The 25161-nt window shown below is 42.3% G+C and overlaps 1 protein-coding gene across 1 annotated transcript in view; it reads left to right on the top strand.

Moving 5' to 3' along the window:
* insrb (insulin receptor b) overlaps window positions 1-25161 on the top strand; it is an 82670-nt gene that overhangs the window by 7797 nt on the left and 49712 nt on the right. The window contains exon 2 of the mRNA XM_051376639.1: window positions 14495-15043. Within this exon, the coding sequence (XP_051232599.1) occupies window positions 14495-15043 (549 nt within the window). The remainder of the gene's footprint in view (window positions 1-14494; window positions 15044-25161) is intronic.

The following is a 25161-nucleotide window of genomic DNA, read 5'->3' as shown; positions in this document are numbered from 1 at the left end:
GTCCGTCTCTGTCGGATATCGATCCCCTAGCTGTTTCAGGGTTACCTTCCTGGTCGCTGCTCTCTGATCTCACTGACGGAAGCTTATATGCATGTACGTTTGTGTCTAACAAGGAAATGTGAAGAAACAGCTTCCTGTTTACAGTGCAACACGACTGTGAAAAAGATATAAGACAAAGTCAAACAAATCTGCATTGTTCCTGGTAGATGGACCTGGAATCTCTTTAAGACTGCACGTGCTGTTCGCTAAATATTGGCCCTTGAGTTTTTTAACAGTTTTTGTTAATTAACAATTTTTAACAGAACTTGAAACTTGAAAAATAAAGCATTTTCTTTTTACAATTGATTGTCTTTGCATCTCAAACAAATACAAATTCACTTTTGTATCGCTATCATGTGCTGAGATACTGTGTGTGTGTGTGTGTGTGTGTGTGTGTGTGTGTGTGTGTGTGTGTGTGTGTGTGTGTTTTTGGTGTATGTGAGTTTGTTGTGCTGGAGTGGCTGTGAAACTGAACCTGATGGGTTAAATTTATTTTGAGGACTGTCATATGACTGAGAAGTGGCTATTTGACACACAGCCCAGTGAGTCTCTTAGCAGTTAATTGCAACCACACACACACACACACAGAGCTGGGATAGATTCAAGCTATAAAATAAAGGAATATTGGCTACAGATGATGAATATGACCTATAGAAATCAATCATGGACATGATAGTAGGGATGGCTCAACACCACTTTTTCATTACCCATTAATTAATTCATTAATTTCATTGCCGATGCTTCAACCTTGAGTATCTGCCGATACAAATCTGATAATAATACATTTGTACGGATGCACTATGCTTAACTTAGCCACCTAAAAATCATCATGCTCAAACTGTGAAAGAGATATTCTAGTATATGTAAAATTAATTTGCACGTTATTATTTTACTGACTCAGGCAACTGTTGACATTTGTGATCACTATCACATAAATTCAGCCAATCCGTGCATTGTTGCATTGTAATAGCTTGCAGCTCTTGTTAGAATAAGTGTCAAAATGTAATAATCTGTGCGTTTTCCTGTAAAAATAATTCAAATCAGACTTGAACCGCAACCATCCAGCTTCAAATGCGTCATACTTGATCAAGAGACATTAATAATCTTATAAAACTGCCATCACTCGGTCCTTGGAAAGCCACTGTGTGTGATTCATGTATGTCTTTTTTTTCCTACTGCGTTCTGGATGAGAAAAATGCAACAAAAAGCGATTTAGTGAAGTATGAAAACTGAATCAGTAGAAGTTGTTTGCAACACAACAACTTCTACCCCCTCTTTCCCTCCTGCGTCCATTACGTTTCACTCTTAGCCGTGTGTGTGTGTGTCTCTCTCTCTCTCTCTCTAGCTCTTCGTGCTGGAGCTCCCTCTCCTCCCATATCCATCTCTCATCCTCCCTCCCTCACTTCGTTTGCTTTTACGTTCAGGGGTAAGAGGGTTCACTCTCATCCACTGATTTGTTTTTCTTTCACACTGCAGATGCGCACAGCCTGCGGACCTGTCTTATACACACACACACACACACACACACACACACACACACACACACACACACACACACACACACACACACACACACCTGCTAAACCTGCTCTGTATGGGGTGGGAAAGCCTCGTCTTTCAAACCTCTTAAAGGTGTGAACACCATCCAATTGACACCTCTCTCTCCCCTTCTTTGTTTTTTTGTTTTCTCCTCTCTTATTAAGCCCTGCTTGCTCCAGCTGGGCCTAAGTGACGCTTACACTTACACTTACACTTACAGAAGCTGTACACCTGCACGTTGTGAACAACAGCACCCAGTCACATGGACCTTTCTGATTATGTCGTGTTTGCCGCGCTAGCATCTGTGTGTGTGTCCATGTGTCCTCTTGTGAGCACTCATGTTTGTATGTGTAATGTGTTCGGTGTGTGTGTGTGTGTGTGTGTCAGGTGGGGGTGGGGGGTGGGGGGTGGGGGCTCTGTTTTTGTCCTGATGAACTAGCCTGAGATGGGTTACTATGGTGACGGCACTAGCTGTGCTTGCAGTAGGCAGCTCCCCCCGCCTCCCCTGTCTAAATACACTTCTAGCCTCACTGCATTTAACTCATGTTAAACTCATTTATGCATTTTAATGTGTGACAATAAGTAGGATAATCATTTTTGGCATTCCCTTGATATAGTCTGTAGTTCCGTATTATTGAGGTTTTATAAGCAGTACGGTCTAGACCTGTTCTATATGTAAAGTGTCCTGAGGTAGCTTCTGTTGTGATTTTGCAGAAAATTGAATTGTCTTGTGATTTTAAAATGTTGCCAGTGGCAGTACAATCATTGCGGATCTTCCCTCTCTCAACCCCCGCAGCAGTCTCTACTATAAACAAACTATAATCTATCCTGATTGATTTCCAGTGTTTTTATGAATTCAGTTTCAACACCTGTAATTAAGTCAGGGCTTCTCACCAATCAGCATGTGTCCCGTACTATGTGGGAGTAACGCACTGAACCTCCATCAATAATTCATGAAGTCCAGTCCTGTTCAGGCTCAGTGCAATAACATAGTTTAAAAGGTGTTTTAATTGATCCATTGTGCTACTCCTGATAAATGCAGTGATTCACCTTTTGCATCAATTTTGCATGAAGTTCCTCGCAAGTCTTAGCAAACTGCTACACTGAACTCCGCAGACCTCTTGTACTTTCACAGCCTGTAGTATATGTACTCTTCACTCCATCCTCACCAGCATTACAACAGATGGATATAACTATATATATATATAACTGGCCAAGCAGTAAATTTAATCTTTTAATTACAGAATATATGCTTGTATGATTTTTATCAGGGCTTTTTTATTAACTGATTCCTTTCTGTGTTTTGGGAGCAAAGAGAAAGTTTTTATTCTGTAAGTGTGGGGCATATTTCTTCCAAAAATGTACTCAGAAACTGATTTTGATAAGTTAACAGAAATTGAGATTGTTTTTCTAAAGGTTTCAGTTTTGAAAATCATTAGCGAGGTCCTACAGCGGGTCAAAATTTCACAAAAACTCCATGGCAGATTAAAGTTCATGTGAATTGAGTTGCCGGTTGAAAGAACATTGAACAAAACAATCAGCAATATTGTACAAAAAAATCAGCATGGAAATGTTTGCACAGAACAGGCTGTAGAAAAGTGGCTGATTATTAGAGAAAAGGGTAATCCATATAACACTATCAATTAGCATGGCCTGCATTTAATTTAACATCCAAACATTGTGATAGTTTCAGATACTGACGTGGTTTGGGATTAGATGTGAAAAGCGGAGCTGTTTCGCCACAACAGTAGAGAATGTAAAGCTCAATCTTGGAGTTTTCTGTTGAATAAAAGCTGTGGTGTGATGTTTACTGTATGTGCGTATATTTTCTGGGGAAAAAAAGACAACAGAGCATTTGAGTAGAGACGTAAGTGTCTGTTATGCAAACAAAACACAAGCAAAACATTAAGCTTTGAAACATTGAGGTCAGACCTAGTTTTTTTATTTTTTATGTCATTGGATAGTTGTTGACACACGTGCTTTGGTCCGTGTGTGTGCATCACGTGCTTTTTGCTGCCGTAACAATGTTTAACTGGTCATTAGGCGTCATGTTGTTGAAGAAAGTGAAGAAAACAGGCACTTAAGGACAGGACTGGAGGACTGGAGTGAAAGGAGTGTCCCAGTGTGGCAAAGCTGATACCGTAGCCTCCATCTGGGAGAAAACACTTGAGGGACTCCTGCCAAGACGGAGTGAAAAGGGACAGAGAGATGAAGAGCTAGTTTATGAGCCTGCATCAAGCATTCCTAATTCACTTACACTTAAAGGGGTCCCATATTGAATCATGCCTTGCTGTTAAATGACAGCGTAATGAATGAAAGTCATTTTACAATACCACCGTGGCCACAGACCCTCCACTCCGGGGACTCGTCTGTCAGAGGCTAGATAACAGCGAGTGATTTGTCGGCCAGGGGGCCTTTTTGAACGGTTAACATGACGTCAGTAGTCCATCAATGCCATACCCAGCATGCTCGTGGATATCCTGTACAGAAAAACCAACACAGGGCAGTAATCACTGGGAATCTGCAAAGGGGTTTTGTGGAAAAACAAACAAGCAGGAGGGGGAGATATTTGTCAGAAACCTGCGATTTAATGTTTATAGATAGTATGTACAAAGTATTTCTCCATGTGTAATGAATTCAATAAGAAGACCATGTTAGAAAGATGGGGACATTACATTTAGTGATCCTTCTTGTAGTGAAAACGAATGTTTATTGTTGTTAAAAGGATGAAAAGGGTCTTCGGGGAAATATCAGAAAGGCTCCTTTTTGTCTCAGCCAGCTGTAGGGGCGTCTCCCTGTTCGTGTTTGATTGGCAGCCGCTGGCAGATTGCCGGTGTTGTACCATAAAGAACAAGAAACAACAAAGTAAACAAACCTGTGCTGTAGCTACATGTCATGGGGCAGACAGCGTGTTGTCAGTGGTACTGAAGAGTGAGGACCACAGCAGCATATAACTGGACCAAAGTGGACAAGACAGGTGTTCATGTTTGTTAGACAGGAAGGAGTCTTTAGCAAGAAAGCTAATGCGTGTGTGCTGCTGTCCAGATCAGTCCAGACTGTCTGCTTTGCTTAGGATAGAGCGATGACAGTGTTTATCCAAGATTTGCATGAAAGGTCTCCATCTACGCAGACGGTATTCCTTCAAATTAGTGTATAAGCTGGGGCCACCATCAGGAAACCAAAAAATATGAAATATAAAGTTCTCCCATTTTGGTTTCTGATCTTTTTTTCTCAAAGGAGAACACATGCTAAGTGATTTAAGGAGCAGATATGTATACTATATCAGACAAAGAAAGCAATTTAATTTCAGTTGGACTTTAAATGGAAGGAGGCACTAAAGCTGTGGGTACAAGCCTGAGCAATGGAAAAGGTAGAGGGAGGGAGAGATATGGAAAGAAGGAAGCAGAGAAGCAGGATGTGTGTGTGTGTGTGAGGTTTTCCTGCAGCAGCCAGTGAGAGCTGGTGGTCTAACAGCGCAGACAAACGGGCCATTAAACTGACCTGGCCCCTCTGCTCTCCATCCCTCCAGCCTCCCCTCTGCTTCTCCCTCTTTTCCGTCTTGGTTTGTCAACTCTCCCAACACATCAACCCCCCCCCTTCACTGTTTGTTCCTGTACCACTTTGCTTTCTCCATCGCTCAAATTCTGCCTTGTTTTTTTTCTATTTTTTCTTTCTTGCTTTCCCATCTCCTCTGCCTGTTAACTTGTCTCCTCACTCCTCTTTATAATCTGTAGTCCAGACACACACACAGGCACATTCATAGATACACACACACACACACACACACACACACACACACACACACACACACACACACACAAGCAACTGGAGTCTCATTTCAAGGCAGTTAGAATCAAATTATCTCCTCCTCTCTGGGTGTTTTTCTTCGTTTGCATCAAATTTTTGATTCCGCTATAGCTCGGAGTTGGCAGCCTTGCAGCAATCCAGTCAAATCAATAGGATTTGCCATGCTCGGGATGAGCTCACTCGTCCATTCACCACACAGGGAATACCTCTACTAAACCCCTAAACTGTTTTAGCTGGAGGTTAAAACTACTGAGTGTCAAAAGAAAGTGTTAGCATGTTTAGCTACAGCCTGGGCAACGATCCCATCACAACTCTCCTACTCTCCCTTTCTTGTCTGAATCTGTTTCAGTCTTAAAGCCGAGTGACTAAAGCACAAACTGCAGTACTACAGGACACAGGTTAGGATTGGAAATGGAGCTTCACAGTCTCTGTTCAACCAAAGAGGTCTTAAGCAGGAAAACAGGCAGATTTGAGAGAAGAAAGAAAGCCGATACGGGATGGAAGAAGCCGATTTGGCAGAGCCACCAGGCAGGCGTAGCTCGTCCAGCCTTGTGTAGATCTGGTTTGTGGGTCGCAGCGTTGGTGGGGCTGGGCCCTGCAGCTGCTGCCGTGTGGCTGCAAGTCAAGCAGGGGAACCAAGCCCCGGCTACCTCCCTCTCTGGCCCAGGCTCACCACACCAAGACGCTGCGCTGCGCTCCGCTCACTAACGTGGGAAGATGAAAAGGAACATCAGATGTTTTTTGTATTACTCACTCTGTATGCGTGTGTGTGTGTGTGTTGTCTGTCTGTCTTGCACTATATCTTTGGCACAGTCCAGCATGCAGTTGATTACCTGCTTCTGTTTCATAGTCCTCAGTCTGCTCCCGAATCCTTGGACTATGTCAGGAATGCTACTCCCCCCAACGTGCTTTTTATTTGTTTGGAGCACCACCTGGTTTAGCTGTTTTGTAAGGTGTGGACAGAATTTTTTAGATTTTTGTTTTTTTGGTTTGTGTATTACCAGCTGTCCAATTATTTTCTAGACAGGGAACATGTTGGTTGCAATTGGTCATAGAATTAGGCGAAAAGATGGAATAGATTTGTGTGATTGTACGTAGTTATTTGAAATTACATGTTGCAGATTGCATCAGTGGTCTGCACTTTAAATTCTTTCATGTGACTTATTTTTCAAAAGGTTAACTTGCGCTACACTGCGCTGCAGAAGCATATGAGACAGAGGGAAGGAGAGAGAGAAAGGGCAGAAGAAGGAATGAGGAACTGGGCAGTAAGGAAAAACCTCAGATACAAGGACAATGAACGTCTTATCTGCTTTACGTATGGGCTGAGGATTTTAAATTCTTGGCCTTTTCTTTGCTGTTTTTGAGTATGGAGTCAGAGCAGGGGTGAAATAGTATGCTGGAGATACAGAGACGGGTTAGCAATCTGCAACGTTGGCATAAAATGATGGGGAAGTTGTTCTGTTTTTCAGTGTGAAAATGGCAGCTGAAAAGACCTTAGAGTCTCAATCATCTTATCTCATATCAACCTTATATACAAGACAGACACGAGACATGTTTCACAGTCAGACTACACATGTCTACACACTGGATATTTGGTCTTTGGGTTGGTGGACATGGACTTGAGGGATCAGTTCCTATCAGGTATCCTGTCACTCTAAGGTGATGTCAAAGAGTGCTGCATTCTGTTCTTGCTTCCTCTGCCCTCTTTTCCTCCACTTTGCCTCGACATTTCTCTTTTCCAATCTTCCGTCTTAGCAGCCTTGAGTCCAAGGTCGAACCAAGCTCGCTGGAACGAGAAAATAGTGAGTCATTGTTTTCAAAAACAAGTGACAGTGAACCGGCACCTCGCATGCCCCCCCCTCCCCCCACTTATTTTTCTCTTCCTCATTCTTTCTCTCTGTTTATATTCTTTCTCTTTGTCTCCCTCTGTCTGTACCTATCCATCCCCTCCTCCTTCTGTCCCTCCTTTCCTCTCTCCTTTGCCAGTGCTGTGAGAGAAGGAGGCGAGCCAAAGTCACCAGTGTGATCCGATTTAGGCCTCTCTCTTCTCTTGGCCAGCCATCTGACAGCGCAGGGCCTGCGTGTTGCTCTTTTCTACCCGCTTCAATCTGCCACAGCCTGGCCCTGTGCCACAGCTGTAACGGGACCCAGAGTTGTGTATAAATAGGCTAGGCCAGCTCCCCTTGCCATGCTCCTCAATGGGAGGCTGAGGCAATGGAGGAACAGGTGCTCCAACCCACACACTCGTTCTCTCTCCGCTCCGTCTCTCCCCCCCACACCTTTATCTGATGTCCCCAAATGTGGAAGTACAGGCCAGTCACGATGCACGTGTTAGCCGCACTCACTCGTCATATCACTTGGTCATTGTCCCCTCTTATTGTTAACAGAAAAAATATTAAAATAAATTTTAAAAATATTTCCTGTGTGGTTAAATTTAATGGCAGGCTGAGCTTATTTCCACTAAAACTGCCCCCCTTTCTGTCTTTCCCTGGCTCACGTACTGTTATTTTGGTCCTCAACTCTCTTTGTTTTGGAGGTACAAGTTGGTACATGTTAATCAAAATGCCTCTCATGCAATTTCTCAGCATCATTTTTCACTGTGGAAGCCACAGCTTGGCAGTGGGCGCGCAGGGAGCTGGCTTTACTTCTCAGGACTTTCCACAGCTATATTAACAAACAAATGCATTTTTCCACTGGCAGTCCACTTGGCACTGCAGCCGCATATTCTCTCTCCTGGGGTTTGTTCAGCAACTGAGCTGTTGACAAATCTATAATCAGCAGATCACCTCATCAGGGGCAACGTGCGCCTAAGCTGTACAGAGAGAGGAAACTTCTCACAGTCCAGAGTTAGCTGCCACCTGGTTTCATGCTAGACAGGTCTGGTTTCACGCTAAGCTAACATGCGGCTGCCCTCTGCTACAGTGAAAGGCAGAGGCAGGCTGGTCCCCGGGCCACAGAGAGCTCCACTCTCACCTTCTAAAACTGCCACTGTGATCCACTTTCTCACTGCCATCCAGCACTGGACCAGCCAGCCACTTACTGTTAGTTGATGCATATTAAATTCTCTGCAGGGAGCACAACTCTAAAAATAAGAGAAGAATCTGTCTGAAATTGTAGCTACACTATAACGGAGGCTGCAGCTGTGGGTGCTTACTGAATAGTGGAGATGGCACTTTCTGTCAGACATAGCGGTTACACTGGCATGACCTCGGTTGCACCGGTCACACTCAAGTACTTTTCGAGCTGCGATGGTGAGGTTATGCTGTGAGCTAATTCTGCTTCATATTTGACAAGGAGAGGGTTTGCGAAGATGTGAAAGAGACAGTTAATGATGTGCTAAAATGGCATTGAGTTACAGGGAAAGTTGTCAATACTTATGTTATTTAAAAAATGTCTTAAGGGTTACATGGAATGAGCGCAAATAGTCAGCCGTCCTGGACAATATTCCAATTATCTTAGCAATATCTGCAAGGAAAAGAAATTAAAGGAGAGATGGAGAGAGGTTAGCCATATGTTTTCTTTTTCTTCACATTATACTGTTGAAATCACACTGCATAAACCACAGTCTTCCATTCCACAGAGCCTGTATTTGCTGTGCAGTAAAATCTAAACCAGAATAGTTTTTTCTTAGTTACTGTTATATAGCTTCTTCACCCAATTGTGTCCATTTGGGGTTTTCTGTGGAATCGTGATCCAAGACACATCTAAATCAGACTTGAGAAATCAATCAGTTCAATCACCACGTAGATGAGAAGTACTGGAATTTTTTAAGACATTTTTGGTCATTTTGACATCTTAGTTTCAAATTACATCCTTGCACATCACCGAAAGCAACTTGAAAACAATGAAAAGAACTCCAGCAGTCTTGCGTAGCCCTAAAAAGGCATTCTTTATTGTTTAAGATGTTTAGTTCCCTGTGACTGTATGGGCAGCATGACTGCTTCAATCATTCAGTCGTCCAATCAGATAAAGGATGTACAATCTCATAAAGACATGAAGGCTGAATTTCTATAGCAGCATCCCTATAATTTATATTGAAGGCTAAGAATAACGTAGTGGCAAGCACAGAAAGCATAAAGAATAGATTATACATATACTGTTATTATACAACAGTATTTGTTGTTTCCACATATGCAGCTTATATGCTTACTGTTAAACTCCATTTTGCTCTTAAAGGGTTGTGTGTCAACAAGGAGCTCATACCAAAATAAAACAGTTAATGTCCGTTACTACATTACTGCTGAAGTTTTATTTTAGGGCTGAACAATATATTTAGTTTCCGCATCAACATTGCAATGTACGCACAAGCTGTAGTCACGTTGCATTAGATGCAATGTATTAAAGCGAGTAAGACCCACTATCCTAAATTAAGGAACAGTTTTAACGCTTGATAGGAGATGAACTCAAATTAATCAAAATCCTTCTTTTCATGACTAATACTAAAAGTAAACAGTCAGCCCCTTCTGATACATAACATAATTTACTTTCATTTAATTACAGTTTGGTTACTGGTTTCCCATGAATGCTCTTCCTGCATTGTTCTCAGAAGGGACTTATATAGATTTTAGCATTTCACTTTTAAATGTGAGACAAAAATGAAAGGAATGCTCAAAAAGAAGAAAAAAGCTATTTCTAATTAGAATAATTAGAATTACACAATCTGAAAACAGCATATATATCAGTTGAATTAAAAAATAATAATAAACACTGCAGAAACTAAGCACACATAGTCACACATGTCTAGACGGTATATATTTTTTATGTTTCTTATGAAGAGAACTGACATTTCTGAGGATGCAGATCCTCAAAATGCCCATGTAAAATTTTAGAAAAGGAACCGTTAATTTGTTAAATCTCCTATTTAAGACTTAAACTCATTCACCTCGCTCCATCTTTAAGCTTTTTCCTCTGCTGTTTCTGTTTGTCTGACACCCCTATATACATCCCTCCTCCTCCTCCTCCTCCTCCTTTTCTCATTCCTGCTGCCAAATTAAGTGTCAAACAGACAGGGAAGGCGGGTGGATGGCCCACATTTCTCCTATAGAGGTCCACATTATGGTACAGTACGTTCCAGTCTGTGCTCTGTTATTCCTTTCTCTGCTCCACTCCGATACAAACCTTGTCCCCTTTCCCCCCCGGGCTCATTAGCGTCTGATTGGGTTGTTATTGTAATTAAGAGCTCCTGTACAGCCAGTAAGAGCACTGAGCTGTCTGCTAATGGGTGGTCCTCAGTGGGAGGGTGGGCTATAGAGGGGTCACGGTCATTGTCCACCAAACCCCCCAACCAGACAATGTCTACCAGGTTTTTTCTTTACTACGGTGTCCGTTTATGTAAGTCAAAATGTAAATTAAAATAGCAGTTTACCTTATAGTCAGAGCATTTTATTCGACTATTTTCATTAAACATTAAAACTAAAATAAAATGACACATTGTGCAGCAGGTGTTTTCCTTTTACTAAATACCTTCTGTCCCATATTTTCCCCTCATATATCCACTGATAGGCTCAGTTTATGTAGTGTTTTTATATTGTAGGTGAACAACCCCTCTTCCCCCTTCCTCTCTCCCCCATGTTAGTCTGTATATGTGTGTGTGTGTGTGTGTGTGTGTGCGCCTGTTGCTTGTCATGTAACAGTGGTCCATAGCGGCCCTCCATTCATGCATGTGATCACCAACCGTCCTGTAGGTCCCTTACGTCACTCTGCGTTCCTGCCTGGGCTCAGGTTACACTTTCACCCCACTCTCTCCCCTCTCATAATTTTTCTGCCCCCGTTCACCCCTTCCTCTTCTTCTCCTCTTTTGCCCGCCACCCGTTTTCCCTCTGACTCAATCTCCCTCTGTCTCCCTATTCGCGCGCTCTCTGCCTCTCCTGTGTCCCCCTGTTCCTAAACCGGAGAGGAGAGAGGGAGGAGATGGCTCATTATTTTAAAGACACAGTGGCTCTTGCAGCTAACCCCCCCCGCCCCGACTACATAGCTACCCTTCCTCCCCTCTACTCCTTTACCCTCCCTCCTTCTCCTCCCCTCTTCCCCATCTGCCCCCCGATGACCCACACCTCCCCTCCACCCCTCTCTCTCTCGGTCCTGTCAGTCGAAAACAAGACTCCATTTTGCGGAGGGAGCTGCCAGCAGCACCATCTACTGCTTCCCCTCATGGCCCACTAACATTTCTTTGTGTCAATAAAGCTTCTCCAACAGGAGACGTGACATATGTGCTAGCCTGTTAGCATGCTGTGTGAGGACAAAGACCTAATTTCTAGTAACATATTTCTTGCCTGCAGTGGGGAAAAAAACATTAATGTGAAAAGGTCATGTTTGTGTCCTCTTGGTGTGTCTTGAAGATCACTGTGGGCCAAGGTGAGTTGCACCCTGGCCCCGCTGGTGTTGCGTAACGTAGTTTGTTATGTTGTCGTGTTGCACAATAGGTATCCGATTAGTGCTGCAGGCCGACAGCGAGTGGGTGGCCTGTAGGCCTGTTTGATGTGTCCAGGAGATAAGGCAGGAGGGGCAGAGAGGTGTAAGGTTGCTGTTATCACTGGGAATAACACCAACTGCCACATAGTGGAGGAAGAAGTTTGTTTTGCGTTTTGGTTTCTGATACAGTATGTGTCTAATAAAGAAGGTGCGGCCAAGGCAGACTGGCTAGCTTGTGTGAATGAGTAGCTGTTGTTGTTTCATACTCAGCTTTATCTGATGAGATGCTTAACAGCTGAAATGGATTTATTGTCGTATTTTATGAGTTGTTTTTGGCTGCTGGGAAGGGTGGCTGCGAGCGGAATTGAGCAAAGTTGAGCTTCGGCCACGTCCACACTAAATGAGTACTTGTGCCCATGTTTTGCTTTCTGATCAGTTCGACGAATAAAAAAAATATTTTCAGTGCAACGAAAAGTGCTTTATTTGATTTTAGATTTATAATATATTTTGTCACTTTATTACAGAGCCCCTGCTGTTCAGAGAGATATTTATGGCCTACTTTTGCAGAAACAAAAGGCTAGTTTAAACTTCCAGAAAATTTCCGGCTCCATCAGTCGAAGCTCTGCTGCGTTGTCCTGGGAGTGGAGATAAAAAGGTTTTCAGTCAAACCGGGGGCATCACTTATATATGATGTGTTTGTATTCTGATATATTGGTGAGTTTCTTCCTTGTGTGCATTGCTGCTAACACATTGCTATGGACAGCTGTTGCCTTCTTATGTATGTTTATTCAGTTTTGGGGATGCAGTGCAACCTGACCTTCCTCTAGTTTGGGTCCTCCAGTTGATAGTGGGCCACTATGACAAATAAAAACACATTTGGATTATCCAGTCAGCTTTTGGCTGACCAGTGTAAAACTGAATAATTAACAGGATGGCTGCACCTCGCTTTCTGTCACATTGTACAGTTCAGCGCTACTGTTTAATATCTCACCTGGACAATTGCCTTTTATCCTAAAAATGTTGTCAAGAAAGATGCTTATGTTTCATCACTCTTTTGTCAGGTGTCCTATGCAGCCAAATAACAAGATTTTGACATTGAATTTGCTATCATTTGTATATTTCTCTTCAATTAAAATGCTTTTGGATGACAAGTACAGTGAATTGTAAAGCTATTTATTCTGTTTTATTTATTTTACTTCTATCAATCCTATTCAAAGAAGATAAAATCAACATGCACATGCTGAAAATAATAAGTAAGGACAAGGTATCAAGAAGGGGCTATTAGCTGGCCCTTCTGACCTTTAGATATCTTAGTTTGACTTTCTCCATGTATGAATAGCTCACCCCTATTGCCAACATGCTGTTGTTGTAAACAACTCAGTTTTATTTGACAGTGTAGTGATTACAAGCTTTATTGGCTCATATCCATTATAAGAAGTCACTTAAACCATTCCATTGATGCGCTGCTGGTCATAGTTTTTTCCTGGATTGTTGACATGTTTGTCTCGCTAACCATTAACAGAATTGGAAGTTAATAGGTAGCTTACACCTGGGAAATGATGAGGGCCAATAACAACTCAATGGAACCAAGCAGTCCACTGCAATGAATTTAGACTTTTTGTCTTTTTAATATACATGTTGTAATGGGATTGATTTTTTTTTTTTCCCAGAGCATAATAAATGGGGGAAAGTAGCAAAAGGTGGCAAGCAGATGGGGTTCACACCACTAAGAGGCTTGGAGGACACTTTGAGAGTGTGATTAGTAGGTGTGTGTCTGTATCATCGATCTGAAAGCAGCAGACTAGATGGAGACCATTTGATCGCTCCTGTGATAAGGGGCTCATTTTCCCCTTCATGCACAAGCTCCATCCCCTTTTTGGTGTTTTTGTTTTTACAAATGGAACTTATTATTGGTGACAGATATTCAAATTTGATTAACATAATGTTTTTTTTTTCTTTGATTAGTTTCCTACTTATTAGTAATCAGTGTCCAAAATGAACACCCACCAAGTTCCAAATGTTTGGTTTGGCCAGAAAATAAATGGTGGCCAGTCAGATTGTAAAGGGGACTTTAGTGAGGTTGTTTCATGAATGGCTCTGCTCTACATGATGCAGATCACTGGTGGTGGTCAAATGGGAAAAAGAAGCGCTGGATGGTCGTATATATTTTATTACTGTTGCGGTTTGACCTGGTCTTGTGGGCCACCAAATAGAAAAAAAAAAAAAAAAAAAAATTATTAAATCCCCATTTACACTAACAAAGGCAAACCAAAAAAAAAAAAAAAAAAAAAAAAAACAAAAAAAAAAATAAAAAAAAATTAAAATTTTTTTATTTTTTAAAAAAAACCCTCCCTCTCACCCCCCCACCATAAAATAAAAATAAAATAATTAAACATTTTCAACAAAAACTGAAATTATAACCTCCCTGAAGAAAAGCTTTGTCACAACTGTTGTATTAGTTTTAGCTACGTGTAACTAATAAACTGGTAGCCGAGTATAAATACACGTTCACTGTGCACTCTGCAACAAGGTGTCTGTAAAAGTGTTCTAGCGGGAGAGAGGCAGGGCAAAGCTTAACATGTGTCTCAACAGAATTGTTGCAAAAATGAGTGAACGTGTATAAACTGTTTAAAAAAGCGTGTGTTTTATGACTTTATGTCTTATTATTCTTTCTCTCCCTCCCTTTCTGTTGTTCCAGTCTGCCAGAGTAAGGACATCCGGAACAATGTGACCAACCTCCAGTCGTTGGAGAACTGCACCATCATCGAGGGCCACCTTAAGATTCTGCTCATGTTTAAGACCAAGACTGAGGACTTCCGGGGTCTCAGCTACCCGAAGCTGCGAGTGGTGACTGACTACGTGCTGCTCTTCAGGGTCTATGGCCTCGACTCCCTCAGCGATCTCTTCCCCAACCTGACGGTAATCCGCGGAAGCAACCTCTTCTTCAACTACGCTCTTGTACTTTACGAGATGCTGCAGCTGAAGGAGGTGGGCCTCCACAGTCTCATGAATATCACCAGGGGCGCCGTGAGGATCGAGAAGAATCCAGACCTGTGTTACCTGGCCACCCTGGACTGGTCCAAGATCCTGGACTCGGTGGGGGACAACTTCATCGTGGCCAATAAGAATGAGAGAGAGTGTGGAGATGTGTGTCCCGGCACGGCCCAAGGTCAGACCACCTGCCCGCAGAACACCATTAACGGACACTTCAGGGGACGGTGCTGGTCACAGAATCACTGCCAGAGAAGTAAGTGTGTGTTAGTTTGCATAAAAATGATGTATAACTCTGGAAGTTCTCTTCAGTATCAGAATCATCCAGTGATAGTTGTCTGTACATCCGTGGGTACATTGCAAACAGGATCTGCTAATAGCTAACTGCATACTTTTAGTGGTACAGATTTGCCAGAATGTAAACAAAAGTTAAAAAACAGAGCTCAAGTTGCAGCCCACAGCTAAGTAACTTACTCATTTGCAACATTATATTTCCTGTTTACATTCCTAGCAGTTGTCTCAATTTTTTCTGAGGGGCGGGGGCCCCACAGTGTGACTAAGAAAGTTGATTGCTGTCAGGCGTTTAAACCAGCCTGATACCCGCCAAATGAACAAAAGACTGTCATTTATGTATGGAGTTGTGTAAAAATCTCCATATTGACTGGCTGCTGTGTGCAGACATGATGGTGTAACACCTTTTCCAGAATCCATCATGCTGCTTGTTGTAAAGTGGTCCATTGAGACACACAATGAGAATATGCACTGGAGATTTTTTCCTCCCAGAAATCAATTGAGACGACTGATGTTTTCATTCCAAATGGTTCATGTAATGATTTCTATGATGCAGAGGGTTGCTCCTGATATCAGCAGCCAGGGGTCGTGGACTCCCTCTGATTAGCATTCATTGACTGGAGCATTGTGGGCAAGTGATAGGTAATTATAGGCTCGGGATCTTCTTGATGTGTGAAATGACTCAACTGCATTGTTGAGTCAGGGAACTGCATACTCGAAGGTAGGCATTACGGGAAAAAATTAAACCGGGTTAGGGCCGAGAGATTTGATGGACAAGGATAAACAGTATAGTGAATTTGTTTGTTAGAAATTGCTCAGATTTTCTCTCCTTTGAGTAAAAAAGAGCTGTGGGTTTGCTTGGTGCTGCCGCCAGCTGCCAGTGTGTCGGCCAGTCAGTCAGTCAGTCAGTCAGTCAGTCAGTCTTTCCTCTCCTACCATAAACACAGAGAATGGCTTCTATTGTAAGACACACAGAGAGAATGCTTATTATTTTTTGAAGGCGATTATAGCTTGTATTGTTTTTTTCTCCTCTGTCTCTGTGTCTGACAGAAAAGGATAGCGTTCAAAGCATAACTACCTCGGCCATGTTTATACTTTAACATCGACTGTTGCAGCCCGCATATAATGTTGGCTCCTCGATTTTCTGCCAGGTCTCACTGTCGGGAAAGTAAAACAGGAAATGGCTCTCTTTGTGTCTCAGTCTCCGTCTCTACACACACACATATACACAAACACACACAGTTTTTCTTAGACAAGGTGAACAGCATTCAATTTGTTTTAATGGAAAGGTTAAAACAACAATTGTTAGCATTACATGGGAGAGGTGACACTTAAGATTGCGTTGTCCAGGACTAAAGTCAAGTCAAAATCACCCTTAAGAATAAAAGCGATTATCAAACTTGTTGTAAATTAAGGAGAGTTCCAAAGGTATCTGTTGGTAAAAAGTAGATCTAACACAACTGCAGAGAGAGGTGACTCCTGGGACATGTTTTAGAGTGTTTGTACAAAATATTGATGGTTATGATGAATTATACATTAGCTGGAGCAATATGTATAATTTAGAAGTGGTGGTAATCTTTGCCTATTATTTGCATTTCATTTGAATATTTGATAAGATGTTAAACCACTTACATATACCCCCCCCACTTTCCATATATTTTCCTCTGTCCACGCTAGTCAGTGTTGGATAACTTTTTTTACTCCCAAGTGTAATCCTAAGAAGTTTGATGAATAAAGGCCCTGGATTTGATTTCACAGACAAATGCCCTGACCATTGAAAATAAGAGTGTCACCTGATAAACACAAGTGGCTGAACAGTACATCAAACAGCGTGTGTACATGTGCGTTCATGCCTCCTTTGCTTTGGATAGGCCAGGGGAGCAGGTATGACGCTGTACTCTGCGTCACGTGACAGGCACCAGTTTAGTTAGGGCTGTGTGTTAAAACAGGAGCCATTTCTAGAACATGACACAAAGGCTGTGAGTAGACTACACAGGGACGATTTGTGTACATTGGAAATGCTTGTGTTTGCTGCGCGTACTGTACTGTAAGATGTGAGATGTGAACCTTGAAGAAAGCGAAATGTGTTGGTTCCCTTGGGGCTTGTGCAGTGATATACAGTGAAACACGTGCTGGGTGGTGGCGTGAGGAAACTGTAGGATCTTTAATTAGGGCTTCTGTGAATGAAAACTCACAGTTTACAAACTTAGATGCTCACATACACACATGTGTCAGTGTGCACCAAAGACACCGGTGCAGGGCGGAGGAACATTAGATGGGGCATTAAAGTTTATGTGTGAGTGGAAACTGTGGGTTTGTTTTTGTTGTGTTTTTACAGGGTTCCAGTTGCCTTAGGTAAGAGCCAAGGGAGAGCCTGCATTCCTCTGATCTTACACATGCTCCTTACAAGCAGGAAAACCACTGTGTGTGTGTGTGTGTGTGTGTGTGTGTGTGTGTGTGTGTGTGTGTGTGTGTGTGTGTGTGTGTGTGTGTGTGTGTGTGTGTGTGTGTGTGTGTGTGTGTGCACATGCATTTGTGTGTGAACCAAGACATGTCATGTTTAACTGTGCAGGGCTCTTAAGTAACTTGTTGGCAATCCTAACAGCCTGGAGAGTGTATGAGATCTGACATTCATTGCCTAGTGCTATTTTCTCCGTTTTCTGTGTGTGTGCGTGTGTGTGCGCGTGCGTGCGTGGGTGTGTGTAAGAGAATCTGACGCACATATGTATTTGGTGTGTATGTGCGTCCTGTATATTTACAACTTTGTGCAGGTAGCTGTTGGGGCGCGGAGGTTAGTTCAGTTGTAGGTTTTGTCAAGTGCACTCAGGCTGCAATTTGCTCAGCTTTTGCAAGCTGTCACCAGTCACTGTTGCTTTGTTGCCTGATTGAATGTTGGTGGTTGCTTTTCCTCTGGACAACAGTAGAGCAACAGTGCGTTTCGAGGGAGGGAGTCTACTTTATGCAGATGTGTTGCGTTGTGTAGATTACGTTCATACATTAGAATCTCTCAATCATAATTTTGTTATTGTATGTGGACATTTCTGTGGACTGAGCTGAGTCTTACAGCAGTGAAAACCTACCCGTCGTCTCATTCTGCAGCTCAGCCTGCACATTGATGTCATCATTGATCATTGATGAGAGATGAAAACAGAAGGTTGTCAGGTCTGAGATCAGTGGAGTTCATGGATCACCTGTTATAAATGAGACAGACACAATGTATATACATATGTGGATACAATCTGTGCACCCACATGTTTGCACATGATGCTTCCAGGTTGAGTAAAATAACAAAAAGACAGTTCCTAAGTTAATCCAATAAAAAGCAGTTGCTCTCTATCTTTAGTTCTTTGTTGTCTTTACATTTTTTCATTTGGTTCTGAGATGAAAGTAGTCATTCTCCTCTTATTTAATCTATCCCCACTGATTTATAAAAGCAACTAAAAATTGCCTTTTAATGTAAGAGTGGATGTTGTGTCAGTGAGACATTTAAAATGAAACACATTTCCAAAGAGAGTTAGTTCAAATCTAAAAAAAAAGAAAAGGAATCAAGAAGGCTGAATTTCTAGAGAAGATAGCTATATTTACAGATGAGAGACAGATGGATAGTAGACGCATACAAAGGCGGATTTCTAGTTGGAAAGCAAGCACACAAGACCGAGGAGCGGATTTACAAATGAGAGGTAAAGAGAGAGAAAAGCACAGACAGAAAGGAAGTAAGGGTAATATTCACAGATGAGAAAAAGAGGGAATGGGAGCAAACAGTCGATCTCCTGTTTAGATAAGGCTCTATCTGTTGCTGAGGCCTGGCACACTGTGTTCAGCCTCACAGACACCAGCCAGCACTGTGCTTGCACAACTCACGCACACGAAAACATACACACACGAGTAGGAGGAGAGAAAGCTTTTCAGGTCAAAGTTCACTTCATCTGCACCTAGGTGCTTTGTTGTTTGCCGCAATTGTTTTCAGACACAAACACGCACGCCATCACACAGTCACGGCTTCACCTTCCAAGTGACAAAAGCCACAGCGGGAAAATGTCCTCTCTCTAGTACACGTACGACTTTAAGACCATCACAGTCACTCAGGTTAAACCGGCACTGGTGGTTAATCTAAATGGGTCAACGTGCGTCATCCAACATGGATTTGTGACCCTCCTCCTGACCAGAGTTGAACATGAGTCTGACACTGCCCAGCTTTCAACAGGCCTCTCTACTGGGAATGGGAATGTGATTTTGATATATAGACATTTAAAAGACATTAACCAACTCCCTGTCTCTTTGTAAGAGAGAGACAGAGTACATAAGTGGTTGAGCAAGAGAACGAGAGCGTGAGGAGAATTGAAAGTGAAACTTAATGCTGTTTCCACTATGTAATTCTTTGGAACTCTCACAGACTAAAAAGTTTAAAAACAGTACTCACATGCCAACATGTATGTTCAGAGCCATTACTGTCCATGAAGCGATCCCTTCCTAAACCAAAGAAGGAACTGGTCCCGGCCAGGAAATAGTCCCACACATAAACCCGTTTTCACACTTTGCTTTATTGTACAGATTATATTGTGTGTTACCCCTTCTTTCAGTCATAATGCTAAGCTAAGCTAAAGGTTTCCTGGTTGTAGCTTTATATTTTATGGACAGATATAAGAATATCTTATATTCAATATTTGAATTCAACTCAAGCAAGTTTGCATATTCCGTATATGTTGAATTATTCCTTTCATATGTATGTATGATGCCATTAAATGACATCACTGCGTTGTTTCTCTAAGGTAAGCATAACTGATTAATACTGGTATTTATGGTTGCCATGGTAATGGAAATTGTAACCAATTACATTGTCATTAGTGTTTTATTGCTCATGCTATCAAATGAAACTGGACAGTCAGTGTGGATAAGATGAGGGCCAGATGAGGAGGCCAGTAGGGGAAGAGAAGGGGTTGGGCAAAGCAAAATAAACAGAGCAAAACAAACATGGCGGGGTGTTTCAAGTGTGGCTCCCAGGTACACACATAGACGCACACTCAAAAACCACACACGCACACACACTTTTGCCAGAGTGGCAAGTGGCCAAACCAGAAGAGGCTAAAGAGAGAAAGAAAATGACAGTATTAAGGATGGAGGCGCTCAATGAAGCGTGCTGTTGGCCTGCGCCCACAACCAAACAAAAACACTTAGCTAGCCCAGCCTCTTAATTGGGGTGTAAAAGTGTCTCCGCTCAGGCTGCTTCCAGACTCACTTCTCTCTCGATCTCCTCTCTTCTATCTTTGTTCGGTTCAGTTTCTGCCGTTGTTTTTAATGAAAAGCAAATGAAAGAGTTTTCCCGGAGCTGCTGTTCTTAATTAGCCATTTAGTGCTCAGTGACACAGGGACCACAAGAAGATAAACACAAAGGACAGACTGCCTGATGGTGCAGGAGTGTTACACTTTCTGTAAATAGCATTCACGTGTCTCAAATTGTAAAAGACACTGCGCGATTTCTGCATGTTTGTCCAAGGATCATCGTTCATGTTTGGGACTACCTAACAAATCAATAATTAAAAACATACATCATTTTTCTTTACTTTTCCATATCCAGCCATAGTTTTAAAATTCTGCCATAATTATAAACATTTCTAAGCTGACAATGTGCAAGCAGTGATATCTGCTGCTATAACACAGAGCAGATGAAGTGCTAGCCTGTAAAAGTTGTATTAACATTATAGTACAAGTATGGTCTACATATTGTAAACTATAAATGTCCACATAGCATTCAGTGAGAACTGTCACAAGAGTTAGGATTGGTATTGTGCACATTCATGCTTCATTAAATTTGATGTGTGAAGCAACAACCTGTGCAGAAATACTGAGTCACTGCTCTCAACTCATGAGCCTCCATCTGGAGGCGAAGGCTTGTTTATTTTCCTGTATACCTATTACATGCCAATCACCTGTCTATCTCAAACAGGCACACACACGCAAATTCTCTGATGAACAGTTGCAAAGGCTATACCAAGAAGAAAATAGACACATTAAATACCTGATGCTTTTCTAGTGAGAGGGGACACAAGCTAGAAACACTATCCTTTGCTGTCTCCCTCACTGGAGTTAACTTGGCTGCCTGGAAATCAGAGCGTGTTTTACAGTTAGCTAAATAGCATGTACACAGTAAGAGGAAAACAAAGTATTGAACATGTACTGCGCGTAGAGCTGGGCGATAACTTAACTAATTATTTTAAATGATGCAGAAAACGGCTGAATCCTCGTTGAAAACAATGTGTTATGTTAAAATGTGGGGCTATACGGCGGCTATGGACTCTTTAAAACAAGCCCCAATCCACTCAAGTCGCTCATCCACACAAAATGTGAAGCATCATTTTTCCGTAGTATCCCATATGAAAAGGGGAAAAAATCGATTAAAATTGTAAACCGGATGTGGTGTGAGATTTTATTTTTAGGCCATATACAAAAATATACTGTGGGCAATTGTCTAACGTGGCATTTTACAGCGAGGTGACTAGCGTGAGATAGGATGGCAGGACCTGAGAGTCTGGCACCCATTGGTTCACACCAACACTTATCACTGCCAAAATGATTGTCTAGCTGTTTTCTAGACGTTATAATCACATTTATAAATTACAGATATTTGCCTTGATAATATCAGAAATAAATTGGTTCTAAAATGAAAAACATGAACCTTTCTGCTTCCTTCTGTTCATTCAAACAGGAAAAAGAAGAGAGAAAACACTTGAATGACAGTATTTGAATTGTTTCCAATTTCCTTCTCCGTTCCAGTTTCTGAGTAAAGTGAATTGCAAGTGATGTGATCCTGATAGTGATACACTCTTACACACAGAAGAGAGAGAGAGAGAGCTGCGTACATTTGTTCTCATCACTCTCTCATTTATTGCTATAGACACATGCAAGCCCCTCTTTGATGCTGTCCGTTTGTGATAGTTAAAGCTTTTCCGTGGTGGCTTGCCTTACACCAACACAGACACACACGCACTCAGTGGTGTTTGAATTACCATGAATATCTTATAAGGGACAAGGAGTGAGAGGAAGAGTAAAAAAAAATGAAAGAGAGGGGAAGAGTAGAGGGAAGAAAGGATAGAAACAGACAAATGAAGAAGGAGAGTCAGGAATCGTGCTCTTGTGTTTTCTTTCCTGGCAGCTTGCATCCTTGTTAACAAATCCAAATTAACTTTGATAAGCTGGCATCAGTTATGTATGTGCGTGTGTGTGTGTGTGTGTGTGTGTGTGTTTGTGTGTGTGTTTCCCTCTGCCCGCTCCATTCGTGCAGTGTGTGCAGTAGCAGGCAGGCAGTGCTAGCCGAGCACCCCAGGGGATCTGGAAAACTCTCTCTCCTCCAGCTCATCAATGGACGGTCACTCCCACATCCTGCTCCGCACACACACACACACACACACACACACACACACACACACACACACACAAAGTGAACACGCGCTTACGCAAGTGTAACGGTACACATTTAGATAGACACATGCACAACAAATACACACTTGCATACAGAGCCAAGTGGAGCACAAATGTACACACAAGGCTAAGTGGAGTGGTGTGCTGACACTACTGCCCGCTATTCTAACTGGACATTGGCTGTTAGCGGAGATGTAGGTAGCCTATAGTGTGGAGAGGATGGGGGTGGGGGGGGGCTTCTGAGGACACCGACACACTGGAACAAGATGTATGGCTACTGTTGCGGCACTGTGTTGTTGTTGTTGTTGTTGTTGTTGTTTTTTTTAAGTCATTCCTTATCTCTTAACATTTTGCTTTTGTTAAATTAGGAAAAGGGGATATTGAGCAGGAGACTGTGTGTTTTTCTATGAGAATTTGTGTGTGAGCTGTGAAGGAAAGCGTGTTGGCAGACGAGTGGTTGTTACAGCCTCAACTGTCTGAAAGGACTTCCTCATTACTTCCTGCCTTTGTCCAAAACACTTCCTACTGCCGAGCTGTACAACTGGGCCCTCGGGGATGGCTGGTGGCCAAAGAGAGCGGGCTGGGGTTAGGGGGTCGTATTATTTACATGTGAGAGAAAATGAAAGGAAAGGAAAAAGTTAGATGAATGGATCACAGCTCTCTAGATCTGCAACCCTTTTACCAGACATGCCAAGCTCTGACAGTGCTGCAAATGTTTAATTTCATTAATCATCTTGCAAGCCTCCAGCGAATGCAACCCCCCCCCGTTTGTCAGAAATTAGAATACAGGCAGCTTAGAGGAGGGGTGAGCTGTAGGGATTGCATAAAGTGTTTGTGTATGAGGAGGGAAAAATAACACACACACAGACAACAATCCCCCTCCCTCGCCCAGAGAGAGAGGGATTGTTTTTCAGGTGTTTGGCCAGATCAGATGACATCAACCCCCCCCCCCCCACACACACACACACACACACTTGATAGTGAAGACACAGTCTGATCAGCAGTAGCCCTATTTCTTTCTATTGTGCCAACATGGTCCACTGCTGACTTGTCAACTACAACCAGTTCGAATATGGCAACCAGAAACACATTTCAGAGATACACCTGACAATTGATGGTGAGTGAACAGTGCTAGCAGTACAATAAAGTAATAGTTATTTAAAGTTTGTTGAACTTCCTCAATTAAATATATATACACAATGTTGTAAGATCCAAAATGTATGGTGCACACAGGCAACAGTTGCTTTGTGATGTGTGTTGTTTTTATTATTGATTTATAACAAGCAGATAAAAACTGTCCCCCACCTTTATAATGACAAAGCCCTCCCCACACCTGCCACAAGATTTCCTAATAATAAAGTCAATATTGTAACACTGACTGACTCACTTAGTTCACAAAGCACTTCTTAGATACGCACACAGTTTTATAGTATATACAGTATATTGTGAAACTTTATACTGCTCTTATTTCATAATACACATAATGTATGAAACCTACAACAAACAGTTTTTCAAACTTTTATGAGTAAAGGAAATAATAAAATGAAGTGTTTATTATGGTGTTTATTATAACAGTCCTTCTATAAACACACATCCCCCTAAAATGAAGTGATGTTTTGTGACTCTGTCAAAGCTGATACAGTCCCTACCTGTACATCATTAACTCGCTGTAAAGGGAACAACACTGCTGCTTCAGCGGAGCTAGGAAGCTCTGCGTATGTTCATGCATACGTGATCTCAGAACCGCGTGTTAGAGGCTTAACATAGTCTGTAACCACTGCTACTTGTATGTACTGTATTTGGAATATGTGATGCTTATGCTCCGTCAAATACTTGGAATTTCATGTGTGGCTTTGAGGTGGTACAACGTCTCGGCTGAAGGGGTTAGGAGGGATGTTTGGACGTTTGAAATTCTCAAGAGTTTTGTTGTTACATCACCTTCTTGGGAAAGCAGTGTTTCCCACAGGTTGAGAATGTGTTTCGTGGCGGTGTGAGGGTTCTGGCACCTAACGCTAAAAACAATTATCATTCTGCTTTCCAATTCTTATTTCTTGCTGTTTTGACCGCGTGTACACCCTGGTTTGGTCGAGCAAAAACAGTCAAAACAGTTGTTAAATCTCCAGAACATTCGTGCATTAAAGGAAGCCCTCAAAAGTCAGCACTGGAAATCAGCTTTGTGTTTCTAAACTTGCTTTTCCTGAATTGAATTTGTTTGTCCTCATATGACCTCCCCATCCTTGAAGTTGCTTCCAAACCCAACTCTTTCCATGTAGTTCTGTCCAGACCCAGCTCACTTCACTGAATGTCATGTCCTTGGCTTTCAAGATCTTTTCCTTGAACCATTCAACAGGTTTCTCTCTCTTCTGAAAAAAAACCCATAGTACCCTCCAGGGAGTTTGGCCCTACCCAGAATGTGTTAAGTGTCTGGGAAAGGAGCATAATTCTCAGTAAACGGGACCTTTGATGGCGATCAGCACTCCTGTGCGGACTGCAGTGGTGCAGTCCAGAGAACCTCTATTTAAGGCGATACTTGTGACACTAGGCTCATGGTGGGTGGGGGGTGGGAGGTTTGAGCGTATTATTGGGAGAATGTGACCCTGGGTTGACCCACCCAAGTCAGAGGTGAGCAAGTAAAGGCTTGGGGGGGTGGGTGAGAAGACAGGGGTC

This window comes from Dicentrarchus labrax, unplaced genomic scaffold, assembly GCF_905237075.1.
Source record: "Dicentrarchus labrax unplaced genomic scaffold, dlabrax2021, whole genome shotgun sequence".
NCBI lineage: Eukaryota > Metazoa > Chordata > Actinopteri > Moronidae > Dicentrarchus > Dicentrarchus labrax.
Note: the sequence above shows the minus strand (reverse complement) of the source record. Positions and strands in the feature narration are given on the sequence as shown.